Source organism: Myotis myotis, unplaced genomic scaffold (genome assembly GCF_014108235.1).
Source record: "Myotis myotis isolate mMyoMyo1 unplaced genomic scaffold, mMyoMyo1.p scaffold_m19_p_38, whole genome shotgun sequence".
NCBI lineage: Eukaryota > Metazoa > Chordata > Mammalia > Chiroptera > Vespertilionidae > Myotis > Myotis myotis.
The window spans coordinates 1,214,755-1,229,126 of NW_023416344.1; the positions used below are offsets into that span (position 1 = coordinate 1,214,755).

The 14,372-nt window shown below is 52.1% G+C and overlaps 2 protein-coding genes across 2 annotated transcripts; one reads left to right on the forward strand and one right to left on the reverse strand.

Moving 5' to 3' along the window:
• Window positions 1-990: 990 nt before the first annotated feature.
• Window positions 991-8,605, reverse strand: ZNF16 (zinc finger protein 16). The gene is given in 5 exon segments (XM_036303798.1): window positions 991-3,106; window positions 5,833-5,853; window positions 5,856-6,036; window positions 6,372-6,621; window positions 6,740-8,605. Coding segments are annotated over 4 exon segments (2,106 nt in total). The 5' UTR covers window positions 6,441-6,621; window positions 6,740-8,605; the 3' UTR covers window positions 991-1,271.
• Window positions 8,606-11,043: 2,438 nt separating this feature from the next.
• Window positions 11,044-14,158, forward strand: CUNH8orf33 (chromosome unknown C8orf33 homolog). Its single transcript, XM_036303801.1, has 6 exons — window positions 11,044-11,153; window positions 11,242-11,287; window positions 11,375-11,553; window positions 11,715-11,799; window positions 11,941-12,087; window positions 12,384-14,158. The coding sequence occupies exons 1-6, from the start codon at window positions 11,148-11,150 to the stop codon at window positions 12,521-12,523; spliced, it is 603 nt and encodes a 200-aa protein (XP_036159694.1). The 5' UTR covers window positions 11,044-11,147; the 3' UTR covers window positions 12,524-14,158.
• Window positions 14,159-14,372: the final 214 nt, after the last annotated feature.

The following is a 14,372-nucleotide window of genomic DNA, read 5'->3' on the forward strand; positions in this document are numbered from 1 at the left end:
TGAAGCCAGAGAGGGAGCACAGGGGTCAGCAGATTGGAGGCCTCCAGGAGGCAGCAAGACCAAGTGAGTTAGAGGGAGCAGGGCAGGTGCGGCATTTTCTAGAGTGCTACCTTGGGGACACGGGTTGGGGGCTGTTGGGGTGAGTGAGCAATGATGGGCTACTTTTGATGGTCTCTGAGATCAGGGCAGGCAGCCCATTCTGGCCCAAGCCCATGGGTTTACCTTTTGCAAGCCTCCTACATCCTCTTTCCTCATTGAAAACAGAAGCCAAACCCTTATTTTCCCACCATAGTTACAACCCTGCTGACACCTATCCATTTCCTCCTCTCCTGGGACAATGCAGGAGGGGCCTGTCCACCCATCCACCCTATGACACCACCAGGTTGAGACCTGCCAGCTGGTGACCAGGAGCCTCCTGCTGGCAAGTGTTGCTTTTAGATCAAGTCCCCCCTGCTCAGGGAGCGTGGACACAGCTCTGGGAAACTGAGGGCCACTCTCCACCGTCTAGGGGCACCTAGCAGGTGCTTTATAAATGTCTGGTGATGAATGGACCTGGGGAAAACCCCCCAGCCTGGGAGTTGTAGGGAGAACAGGTGGGGCAAGGAGAGAGCTGTCCTCTGTGGTGCTGACAGCCAGGACTGTGAAGCCCAGAACTGGAGGCAGGGAAAGAGCCGAATCTGTCATTGTGCAGCAGCCCTGAGCAGGGGCTTGAGTCACAGCAGAGCTGTGAGGAGAAAGCATGGTGTCAGACTACAGATAGGCAGAAAGGAAAGAGAGCAGCAGGGGAGACTTGTGTCCAGGTATGGAATGGACAGGAAGGCGAGGGATTGCTGGTAATGAGTACACACCACAGTGGGGGTGGGTGGCAGCAGTCAGACCTGACATACTCTCACCCCGATTTAATGTAAACGGAGCCTGGATTACGGCCACTGACAAAGGACTCCCTCCTTGTGTGACTAATCACCAAACAAAAGAACTACTGTGGTTACCTTGAAGGAAATGCCTATTTACTTTTTTTGTTATATTTGATTACAGTAATAAATTCTTCATAAATTTGCAGCCTCTATCATCTTTTCCCTCCAAACAAACATGGCTCATAACATGTAAAGACAAAACGAAAAAGAACCAAAAGGTCACCTTAGGTGGCTGCAATGGCAGGAGGGACGAGGGAGAAAGGGTGTGAAAAACACCCCCCTGGAAGGTCACAGCTTTGTGAACAGATTGTGGGTGGAGGCCAGGGAGTGAGCCTCACTGCACATCGGGGGCCGGCTTCACTCCCTGGTGTGAGTCAGCTGGTGCTTGAGCAGCTTTGAGCGCTGGCTGAAGGCCTTCCCACAGGCAGTGCAGTCGTAGGGCTTCACTCCAGTGTGAATCCTCTGGTGCTGGATAAGGACTGAGCGCTGACTGAAGGATTTCCCACACTCAGTGCACTTGTAGGGTCTCTCCCCAGTGTGGATGATCTGATGTTGAATGAGATGTGAGCTCTGGCTGAAGCCCTTACCACATTCAATGCATGTGTATGGCTTCTCTCCCGTGTGAACTTTCTGGTGGTGAATGAGGTTTGAGCTTCGGTTGAAGGCTTTACCACACTGGTTGCACTCATGGGGTTTCAATCCATTATGGATTCTCTGATGCTGAATGAGAGTTGAGCTCTGGCTGAAGGTTTTTCCACATTCGGTACATTCATAGGGTTTCTCTCCAGTGTGAACTCGTTGGTGAAGAATAAGGTTAGAGCTGCGGCCAAAGGTCTTCCCACATTCCTGACACTCGTAGGGCTTGTCACCCGTGTGCACACCCTGGTGCTGAATGAGGGCGGAGCTGTGGCTGAAGGCCTTCCCGCAGACGCCACACTCATAGGGCTTTTCTCCCGTGTGGATTATCTGGTGCTTTCTGAGCACTGAGCTGTAACTAAAGGCCTTTCCACACACATTACACACATGAGGCTTCTCTCCAGTGTGAATTCTCCGATGTTGAATGAGGCTTGAACTCTGACTGAATGCCTTCCCGCAGTCACTGCATTTATAGGGTTTCTCTCCTGTGTGAACCCGGTGATGCTTAATGAGATTGGAGACCCGGCTGAATGGCTTGCCGCACTCATTACACTCATAAGGTCTCTCTCCAGTGTGCACCCTCTGGTGCTTCCTCAGATGTGAGCTCTGGCTGAATGCCTTCCCACACTCGTTACACTCAAAAGGCTTCTCGCCTGTGTGAATCCTGTGGTGTTTGATGAGGTTGGAGCTCCGTCTAAAGGCCTTCCCGCAATCGTTGCACACATAAGGCCTCTCCCCAGAATGAATTCTCTGATGTTGGATAAGGTTTGAGCTCCGCCTAAAAGCCTTCCCACACTCACTGCATTCATAGGGCTTCTTGCTCATGTGAGACTTCTGGTGCTTCTTAAGGCTGGAATTCTGGCTGAAGGCTTTTCCACAGTCATTGCAAACGTAAGGCTTCTCTCCACCATGGCTGACCTGATGCCTAATGAGGTTTGAGTGCACATGGAAGGCTTTTCCACATTCGCTGCACTGGTAGGGCTCACTCACAGGAGACCTTCCATGATTTTTAAGAACTAAATTCTGGCTGAGGGCTTTTCCGCATTCATTACCTACAAAGGACTTCTGTCCAGTGTGGATGATCTGATGCTGAATTAGATCAGTGTTTCCTCTGAAGGTTTTCCCACACTCATTACATATGAAGGTGCTTTCAGCTGTGTGGGGACCCTCGTGGCTAGTGAGGTCCATGCTGTGTTGGCCACACGTATACAGATGTGGCCTCTCTTGCACAGAGATTCCTTGATATGCCGCTGGGTGTTGGCTCCGACTAAAGTCTCTCTCAAAATCATCACAGTGCATCTCTCTCTCCCCTAAGGGGCTGGTAAGGAGCACTGCCACTGGTGCGAGGTCCTCCTCTCCGAAGAGGGACTGCACCTGGCTCGTGTCATCAGGGACTCCCCAGTCTCTTTCTAATACATCCTCACAGAGTTCTCCAAGCTCAGGTGCCAGGGAAACATCACTGGTACAGTTTTCTAATATTTATGCCTTCGATTCTAAATCCTCAGAAACATCTTCCTTCTGAAGAAACTCCTTGCCCTCAATCCTGGTGTCCCAATCTGAAATGACAAACATAAAGTCACTTGGAAGGAAACAGGAAAATACAGTCTGGTGGGACCCACTGGGGGTGGCAGTCCCAGATCTCTCGAAGGGACCAGGGAGGGTCAGGGAAGTTCCAAAGGGACAAGGTAGTATGGCAAGTGAACACCAACCTTTAGCCACCTGCCCCAGTACCCACATCTCAGGAAATCACCTGAAGTCTATCTATTGGTTTAGGCCAATCATGTCAAACTCAAAAGTGAACACGGGCCAACTAAACAAGGTTTAATTTATGTGTGCCAAAACAACTCAAAACAAAACAAAAAACCTTCAATTTTCATGGAAACGTAGGTTTATTTCAATAGAGACACGCTAAATACAAAGGGCTGAAATAAATGAGTAATTGTTAACATAAAATAATAGGATATTTTAATAAAAAGTAATATTTTTTTCTTGAACATTAACTTATCAGACACTGAATAACTGCACAAATTAATAAGCGTAACACAAATAAACCCATCTTTCTTTTTGTCTGAAAGCGAAATATTTCCTGTTGTGAACACCAAACAAGTCAGTACAAGACTAATGATGTGCAATCAGCTGCTAAAATATTCGCTGCTAGCATTAGTGGAGAGAAATGGTGTGCCAGTGGGTAAGGGAAATGAATGCAACAGGATTATAGTAATCAATCGTTAGTAAATGTTGTAGTTCACTATTAATAATTATGTATAACAGGATATTGTAAAAATTAAGTTACAAAATTTTTATTAAAACGTTTCTTACATACCGTTATATTGACTGGGTCACAAAAATATTCGTTGTGGGCTGCATGCGGCCTGTGGGCCGTGAGTTTGACATGCTTGGTTTAGGCCAAAGTCCCAGGGGCCCCTTGACTGCCCTTCTTCTCACCCACAGCAGGTCATCAGCAAGTCCTGTTGTCTGTATCTTGGCGTGTGTCCCAAACCCAGGTACTCACCCCTCCCACCTGTACAAGGAAAACATTACATGCCCTGCATGACATTGGTAAACATTCCACCCATTCTTCTTTTCCATGATGCACATTGTAAGCTTCTTGGCCCATGTTGTTCACTCAGTGCTAACTAGTGGCTTCTGGGCTTTGCTGTGGGCAGTCTCTATGGGGGAGGTGGGCCCAGAGAAGCAAAGTTGGTTCCAACTGTGTGGTGTGAACTCCTGTGCAATATCAGATTCTGTCCTTTTTAACACAGGAGCCTTCAGAGACTGTGTCCTGTCCTGCCAAAGCCACCTTTACCTTCTAAAACCTGCAAATGTGACTAGTGTCTGCTGAACAATTTCTTGCCCTGGTACAATGTTTAGGTGGCTGTGCCCATCTTTCTGAAGGTTCCATGGCACAGCAGAAGGGTTTTGGCACCTCCCTCTTGTCTCTTCATGCCTGAAGGAACAAGGAACCCTCGTTCCCGAGTCTCTCATTTGAATGAAGATCTTGAGTCTTTATCTCATTCAAATTGTGACACCCAGGCCATACTGCAGCTGTCTTCTCCTGCCTGGACATTGAGTCAAGCCCCTGGCCTCCCACCTTCCTCTCCTGTCCATAGGCAGCCTGGTGAAGGCAGAGAACTTCATCCTCCTAGTCCCTCCCGGAGCTCACCCCACCCTGCTGTTGCTGTTTTCCAAGCATGGTAGATACCCTCCCCTAGGGTCTGCCTTGTGTGGAACACACCTCACTGGAAAGGCCTTCTCTGACCACCACTCCTCCTTGTTGTCGCCTGCAGCCCAGACTGTGCCCCAACAGGGCTCACGTCCCAGGACTGGGGCAATCCCTTGTCTGGCCATAGTCAGTAGTGCTGAGGGGATAGGTAAAGGACACCCCTCTTGCACTTCCCAGCCTCCTTGGGCCCGTCACCTTCCAACCTGTCCTTCAATTAAGGTCACTACCACCTGGAACTTTAGGAATCTGCTACCACAATAGCACTGTCTCCCTGGCTTGTCTGGATGCTTCTGTTCTCAATGCAGACCTGGCATAGCTACATGCTCAGTTTGTCTGCCCACCACACCCATGCATCATCCAACCCCTGGTCCAGACACACTATGCTGTGGCAACCCCAGGATCAGGAGCCCCAAGGTGTCTAGGGAATGTCTACATGCTCCTGGGCTCCGCCTCTCCTCTCTGACATACACATGACTGCCCCACACCATCTCTGCCCTTAGCCCAGCCTTCCTTGGCCACAGTTTCTGACTAGGGTACTCCGTTCAGATGTCCCAAGTATAACAGTCCCATGTAGGACACAAGAATGTCCTCTTGTACAACAGCCCTCATCAGATCCCATGAAAGAAAGCTAATACTGAGTAACCATCCTGATCGCCACTGGGAGGTGCACAGAAGAGCCAAGCTAGTGAGCGGTTAGGAAGGACTGTCTGGTCAGGCTCTAAAGAGGATGGAAGCAGCTGGGCAGTGCAAAGGAAGACAGAGTGGGCAGGACCAAGACCTGGCAGAGATCTGAGGCAAGAGGACTATCACCACCTGGTGGTCGGGCCAGACAGGGATCATCTGGCAACCGTCACACTGCACCCTCTATGTCAGGCGGGGAAACCAAAGTGTCACACTCAGGACCAGGGCAGCCAACTTCCTTTCTGGCCTCTAGCCTTGGACCCTGAAGTTCATGAAGCACTCCACCCCTAATTATAACACAGATAACTAGTGGGGATCGCAGGGTGACAGAAAGTCCCCTCAGAAGGAGGGCACCAGTGGGGAACTAGGTCCCAGTACCTGGCTGCTGATGGTGAGGGGGGTGGTTCCCAGCTCAGTGTCACTGCAGTAGAGTGGATCACAGAATGCAGATGCAGTGTGGGTCGCGGTGGTAGCATCACTCACACAGGCCTGGGCTGAAGGGGTCCAAGGGGACGGTCCAGGAACTGAGTGCTCCATTTCTGCCTCTTCGGGGCGAGTTCTGAGGCTGGGCATGCCTGGGCCCTGGAGGCCAGAAAGGACACTGCTGAGTGTGCAGCAGGGCTAGCCCTGGGACCAACCTCCCCCTGCACCCCAAGGCCTGAGGGGAACCTGGTGCTGGGTCTCAGGGATCACAGTCCCTGACCGTGGATCCAAGTGGAGTGTCAGCCAGCCACAGGGACAGACTCCTGAGCCAGAGCCCCAGGTGGGCAAGGTGGGGACACAGTGCCCTGTGGGCACACGGGAAGAGCTCAGGCCTGCCATGATAGGCAGAGAGCAGCCCTACAGAGCCTTCACCCACTGTGGGCCCACCCTCATTCCTGACAATGCCCTGAAGGTGGACCACCTGACCCACTCACAGAAGGACCAGCAGCCCCAGATTTTGGGTAGCCAGGGGCAGCCTGTGCTGCATACAGGTGCATGGTCATCGTGGTGGCATCCTAGTGGTCAGTTCTGTCAGAGCTGTGCCCTCCTGGCAGCATCCACAGCAGATAGCCTCCTCTCCTCCCTCCTGGGCTATCCTCTCTGCACCAGTGGCTCCCTCCAAGGTTCTTCATCTCCCTCTTCGCATTGGTGCTCCAGGGTTCACTTCTGTGCTACTCCAACTTCCTGTTAATGTGTCCAGATGGGAGGCATCTACAACCCTTATCCTGTAAAGACTCCCAAACTGGGCTCATCTCTTTAGCCCCAACTGTTCCCTCTGAGCAGGAAGACAAAACATTCCCACCTGGATAGACACACGACAAAGTGTCACACTCAGGACACCAGGGCAGCCAGTCCAGGCCAACTTCCTTTCTGGCCTCTAGCCTTGGTCCCTCAAGTTCATGACGCACTCTGCCCCTAATTATAATACAGACAACTAATGGGAAGCGCAGGGTGACACAAAGTCCCTCCAGAAGGAGGGCACCAGTGGGGAACTTGGTCCCCGTACCTGGCTGCTGATGGGGGCGGGGGGTGGTTCCCAGCTCAGTGTCACTGCAGTACAGTGATACTGATTCCCCCACCCATCCTACTGCTCCATCTTTGTGCAAATCCAGTACTACGTCCAGTAGCTCACCCAGGAGTTGGGCAACACCCCTTACTTAGCTCCTTTTTCACACTGTACCATCAATAGGTACATTGACCCCTCTACCATTGCCTGCCAACCTATGGACTGGATTTAAAATTTTTTTTTTACTGATTTGAGAGAGGGAGGAAGAAAGGGAGTGGGGGGGTGCACTCATTTGTTGTTCCACTTATTTATGCATTCAATTTTGATTCTTATATGTGCTTTTACATAAGCCTTTTGTATCAGAACGATGCTCTAACTGAGCTGCCTGGCCAAGTTGGATTTTTCATCTTGGAAACATCTTTTCAGTGTTTCCCCAACAACCACCATATGCCAATCAGGGTTTGTTCTGGGGATGTTGTGTAGATACAGCAGTGAGAGTGACTCAGGGACTCAGTGGGGAGACAGATCATAGCAAATGCATCAGTGAGATGGGCAAGTTTTCTGGGGAGAGGCAGCAGGGGAGGGGCGGAGCCCTGGGGCTGGGGAGCATTTAAACCAGGTGCAGAGAAGGGTTTTAGGCCAGACCTGCTTAGAAAGGTGGAAGAAGGCATGTGTGAGATGGGACAGAAGTGTGGATGGAGCTCAGAGACAGGATTACTGGGGAGGCAGCCCATAAGAAGCCTTGGCTGTCTATGGTGAGGTACCAGCCACATTTCTATATTACGAAAGAGACAGGACTAACGAACCGTGCCAGGAAGATTATCTTGGTAAAGGTGGTAAGGAGGACGGCATAGACGAAATTCAAAGCAGGGAGAGCACTGACTTAAGACACCTGTCCACGTGGCAGCAGAACAGAGCAGATGTCGCTTCCATGGTGTGTGTGTGTGTGTGTGGGGGGGGGGGGTCGGGTATCACGCTCCCGCTCCCAAGGGGAGACTCGGTCATTTGCAATATTCAAGCAGTTCATTTAATTTTAAGATTCTTGAAATCATTATCACTGCCACCAAATGGGGACAACCATATGGTCAAAATTCAAAAGGTAGAAAAGGACTTATGAAGTATCTCCCAGCCAGCCACTCAGCCCCCTTCCCAGTTTCTAATGCACCCTTCCATATTATTCTAAGCTACATTTTGTCTTTTCATTATAAAGTGTAACAAACTGTGGTCACTTTAGATCTTTTTTTTCTCACCCCAGTACATGTGGGATCTTGGCCAGGAGGACACATAGACCCAATCTGTGGTAGCCAGAATGCCCGTCCCACCCATGTCCACATCTGAATGCCTGGAATCTGTGGATCTGCTACATTACACAGTAAAACAGACTCTGCAGAGGGAATTAAGGTTATGCGCCCGGGTTTCCTGAACTCTAAGAAATGACACGCGTTATCGCTGACTATGAGCCACAGGGGTCACGTGCAAGGACTGGGGCCTCCAGGAGATAAAGGAGTCAGCAAGGAAACACGCCCTCAGTGCAACGACCTCAAGAAACTGGATGCTGCCGTTGAACCTGGAAGCAAATTCTCAGGGCTCAGGGCTCAACCTGGTGCTGAACAGGGACAAGCGGAAGGACAAGCAGTCACCAGTCCAGCACAGGCATCCACAGGAGGGCATGACCCACCCCTCACCCCACTCCCACGAGAGAGCAAATTCCCCCGACTCCCCAGAACCCCTTCTCCGTCCGGAGAGCGAATCCACCCCTGACGAGGCCTCCGAGCAGCGCATCCGGTGCTGCGCGACAGCCCACCTTTCCCCGAGTCCCCGAGGCCCTCGCTCCCCCAGCCCCACGCTCCGGGACAGCACTCACCGCACAGCTGCCCAGTCGCTCTGCGCAGCTGCGCCAGGGGGTCCCGGTGCCCGGCTCCGGGCAGGAAGGTCACCCGCCGCGGTGCACCCTCGGAGAGCGCCACCTGACCCCCGCAAGGGCTCGGACCCGCCCAGGCCCAGCAGACCCCGCCCCTCCGCCAGCGGTTCCCACGCCCCCCTCCCGTCTGCGCTAGATAGTCCGGGGCCAGCACCCACCGCGTGGGCACGGACATCACGCGGGACGGTGGTCGGCACGGTCCGGGGGTCGCTCGGGGAAGCGGCAATGCTGCGGCCGCTCAGTGACTCGGCCGGGAGGCGGACTCCGGAAGTCCCGCCCCCACTTCCTGTCGGAGGGACGAGCGGCCCGGACCCGTGTCGCCGCTCTCGGCGGCTGGAGGCGCAGCGACTCGGAGGGTCCGCCCCGGAACCCCAGCCGGGTGGCCGCAGTCAGAACCCGTCCCTGCAACTAACGGGGTGGTAACTAAATAGAAAAAACACCGATTAGAAATGCAGGTAGAATGAGATATGCCTCTGTGTGGACTTTGATACGCAACTCCTACAATCTGAACAGACTGTAGCTTGATAAAAAAACAAGACTGCACGTGCAAGTCCTGAATCCCTCAATCAAATGATTACAACCAATAGATGGAAAAACTCAAATTCCTCGGACATTATACACTTCCTGAAACTCTTCATGGGACATTTACAAAAATTAATGATACACTTAGACATAAAGAATACCAATATTTTACGGTATGCATTATATAGGCAGATTAAACTTTCAAAATTAGAAATACAGAAAAAGCTGATTTAAAAACCTTTAAGCATTGTAATTTACAAGACAGTATCTACATAACCTTTGAATAAAAAATGATACTAGCTGGGCCTTACCTGGTTTTTCTTAGTAGTTAGAGCGTTGGCTCAAGGGCTGAAGGGTCTCAGATCCCACTTCTAGGCATATACCCTAAGAAACCCGAAACACCAATCAGAAGAGTGTATACACCCCTATGTTCATAGCAGCACAATTTTTGATAGCTAGGATCTGGAAACAGCCCAAGTGTCCATCAGTAGATGAGTGGATAAAAAAGCTGTGGTACATTTACACCATGGAGTACTATGTAACAGTAAAAAAAGAAGGATCTCTACCCTTTGAAACAGCATGGAGGGACCTGGAGAATATTATGCTAAGCGTAATAAGCCAGTCAGAGAAAGACAAGTATCACATGATCTCACTCATATGTGAAATCTAATGAGTAATATAAACCGATGAACAAAATAGATCCAGAGACATAGAAGCGTAGAACAGACTGAGGAATCTCAGAGGGAAGACGGGGGAGGGTGAGTGGGTGGGAAGACATCAAGCAAAGAACTTGTATGCATATATACATATCCCATGGACACAGACAACAGGGTGGTGAAGGTCTGGGGTGGAGGGTGGGGGTGGGGGTGGGGGTGGGGTGGGCTAGAATGGGAGAAAAAGGGGGACATGTAATACTTTCAACAAAAATATTTTTAAAAAATCAAAACAGGTGTTTTTATTGGATTTTGTTAAGTGTATAGGCTTATTTGGAGGAAAATTAACAGCCTTATAATAGTAAATTTTCCAAATACAGTAATATGGAATATCTCTTCATTCATTCAAATCGCCTATTTTGTTGTTGTTAATCCTCACCTGAGAATATTTTTTCCATTACTTTTTAGAGAGAGTGGGAGGGAGGGCGAGAAAGGAAGAAGACATTGATTTCAGACACATCATGGTTTGCCTCTCCCACGTGCCCTAACTGGGGCCTGGGATTGAACCTGCAACCCAGGTACATGCCCTTGACCGGGAATCGAACCCACGATCCTTGGGTGCGCGGGCAGATGCTCTAACCATCGAGCAACAACCGCCAGGGTTCAAATTACCTTTTCGAATCCTGTCACTTGTCATTAAGTTTATTACCAGGTTCTTGCCCCAGGGAGTCTGGCCGACTCTAGGCCACTATTCACAGCGCTACGCTGCGGGACGGCTCTTCCCGTTTGTTTACCTGCTGTTGCTGCTCCGCTGGAAGGTGAGTTGGGAGAGCCAGCTGCCTCCTCTGCGACTGTCATTTCGTCCAGAGCAGCGTCTGCACTTAGTGGGTGCGCGGAAACGTGTTCCAGAGGGCGTCCTGCCTGCAGCCGCCCGCCGCGGGCCCCGCCCACTGTCACCACGCCCACCCCGTGGGTCCCGCCCACCTCCCGCCCACCCCGTGGGTCCCGCCCACCGCGGGCCGCGCTGCAGACGTGTTTCCGGAGGAGGAGGAGCGGATCACGCCGCGGACTGTAGCTACGTAGGTGCCGGCGGCAGCGACTGCAGCGCATGGCGGTGAGCGGTGCCGAGAGGATGCGTGGGTGGCGAGGCCTCGGGCCGTGGGCTGCCCCGCGTGAACCTCTTGCTGCCCCCTTTTCTCCAGACCCTGGGACATCCTGCTCGGGAGACACCGGCGGCCCCAGCCCCAGGTACCGCCCGCGCGCCACGCAGTCCCTGGTCCTCCCCGCCCCCCAGTCCTTCCTCTGTCCGGTTTCACCCGGTTTGTCCCTGTTTAGGACACCCCGTGTGCAGTGACGACACCTCCAGGGCGCCCCCCGTAGGCGGTGAAGGCGAAGCAGCTTCTAGGAAGCAAAAGAAGAAGAAAAGCCGGAATGAGGCCTCTGTGTCGAATGGAGCCGGGAAGGCCTGCGAAAAGCCGGCCCCAGAGGAATCCCTCCCAAGCCCGGAGGCCCAGGCAAGGAAGGCCCTCCGTCGGGAAGGATGGAGGCCTCGGGTGCATTCTGGGTGCGAGTCCCCCAGGGTTTGCGGGAATTAAGGCAGGGAGGGAGGTGGTGGGGGGGGGTGCCCTCAGGGTCCTGGTAGCCTCTCACAGCCACTGTCTCTAATCTGTCTCAGGCGGAGCAGCTGGCTCGGGAACTGGCCTGGTGCGTGGAGCAGCTGGAACTGGGCCTCAAGATGCAGAGACCCAGCCCGAAACAGAGTGAGAGGTCCTTTTGTCGAGTTGGGTGGAGGTGAACTGTGACAGGACTGGCCTGCAGCTGCCGGCCAGGGGTTGGACTTGTTGCTTTTGCGTAGGAGGTGAGGATGGAGGAGGTCTCTAGTCCTTCGTTTTTATCTGCAGAAGAGCAGGCTATCGGGGCGATCCGAACCCTGCGCAGCGAAAGAATCCCTCTGCCCCGCAAGAGGCAGCTGATGCGCTCCTTGTTTGGGGATTACAGGGCTCAGATGGAGGCCGAGTGGCGCGAAGCCCTGCGGGCTCTCAAGACTGGTGAGGAGCTGGGAACAGACTAAACGCCTAGGGAGTGAAAGGAAGAATCTCAGAGCAGCAGGGCTGCCGAGGGGGAGGGGAAGCCTGTGCCCCCGGAGCACAGAACTCGGGCCTCTATGGGGGCGGCAAGGGTGGGAGAGTCGTGAATTTCTGTGCTTCTCCATGGGGTGTGAAGATGATACCTGCCCTAACATTGTGAGAAGTAAATCAGTTCCTTTGTACAAAGTGGTTATAGTTGTATGGGTCCAGTTGGCGTTAGCTGCTATTGCTTTCTGACACTGTCCCCTCTCCCACAGCAGCCCAATCAGCCCGTGTGCAGCCTGTAGGTGAGGCCACCAGAAAGAAGAGCCGAAGGGTCTGCAGGCCCCGCCTCGAAAGGGGAGCCAAGGCCACCCTGGACGTTCCAGACGAAGAGTTTAGGTTCAATTTCTTTTAGCCTCTCCTCCCATCCTGCAGCTGCCCCCTCCCCAGGGTGTAGGGGTTTGCCTGGAGCTCACTCAGTTGGAGGGATGTGGGGCTGGTCTGTTACCCTGGTGCCTGGCTGCTGGTCAGATGTGAGGCCAGCATATTGAATACTGTCTGACAAGCACAAGGCCCCGTTTGTAGGTTTTCAGATGAATGGTTCCTGCTGCTGGAAGAGGGAGATCTACCTAAAAAGGCTTCTGCAGTAAACTGGTGTCAGCATGTTGTAGGAACGTCTTGCTCAGTTTTCAGGGTTAGATTATGTGGCTGAGGGTGAGAGGGAAGCTGCATAATTGCACATTGGTGCTCACTTCGGAAAGGCATGCTGTTACACTGGATGGTGCTTAGGTAAAGAAAAAAATAGTAAAAATAAAAACAAAACAGTAAAAATGGATGAGAGAGTGTGTGCTAATTGCCTGTGTTAGACAAAGTACAGGTGATGCCAGTGTCGGGTACTGGAGTCCAGGCTCAGCCCAGTGCGGTCCTTTGGTCCTTTGTGTTGTCTTCCTGAGCAAGGGCCACCCGCAGGGAGCAGTGTGGCTCCACAGGCCAGCCTCTGTTCTGAGCTGACCAGGCCAGAGTCCCAGGGCTGGTGCTGCAGTGAATCGGGTTTTGCAGTTGTCTCAGTCCTCAGTGGCTTTGATGCTGTCTTTGTTGGTCTCTCACATTTGCATCCCATACTGGATCGATATCTGGAGCCCACCTGTGTAGTCAGCATCTCTACCTCGATGTTTCATAGGCATTTCACGCTTGTTCAGAACATTCACTTAGCCCCAGCTGGTGTGGCTCCGTGGTTGATTGTCAACCTGTGAACCAGGAGATTGCGGTTTGATTCCTGGTCAGGGCACATGCCCGGCTTGCAGGCTGGATCCCTGGTAGGGGGCGTGCAGGAGGCAGCCAATCAATGATTCTCTCTCACCATTAATGTTTCGATCCCTCTTTCCTTCTCTGAAATCACTAAAAATAAATCTTAAAAAATACTAAAGAACATTCAGTTAGCCCCCAAAATCTCTGTTTTCTGTTTTTGTACCTAAAGTTTTTTAGAATTTATTGCAGTAATACTGGTTGATGAAATTTTACAGCTTTTAGGTACATGATTCTACAAATTATCATCGGTACAACTGTATTGTGTGTTCACCACCCCAAGTCAAATCTCCATCACCATTTATCCCCCCCCCTCCGTACTCCCCCACCTTCCTCCATCCCTCCTCCCCCTGGCAATCACCACACTGTTGTCTGTCCAGGAGGTTTTTTTTCTTTTTTGCTCAGTACCACCCACCTCAACCTCCAGCTTCCTCCAGGCCTCATCCTGACTGATGCTTGAGCCTCCAGGGTTAGTCCCAGCCCTCCGTGGAGTGACCTATCATGCCGGGTACTGTTTCATCAGTCACTGTATTGTGCCCAGGACAGTGTGAAGGCTGGTGGGTGAGGCCTCACAGGGGGCCTGCACATTTTCATGCTCCTGACTGACATCTGATGTGGCCCCCTCCCCCTGTTCCAATCCTGCTGCTCCTGAAGTAACCACATTAATCCTGCATCAAGGTCTTTACTGGCTTCTGGGAGAAACAGCTTTCAGAAAGTAACTGCCCTGGCCAGAGTTGCTCAGTGGTGAGTGTCTGCTCGCACACTAAAGGGTGGCTGGTTTGATTCCCAGTCAAGGGCATGTACCTGGGCTTCAGGTTTCACCCCGGCCTGGAGGGGGCGTGTGCTCAGGAAGCAGCCAATCAATGTGTCTGACATGGATGCTTCCCTCCCATTTTTAAGGAAAACAAACGGAGGGGCCCAGTTGAGCGCTGTCATGCAGCTGCGCTTCACAGCAAGTC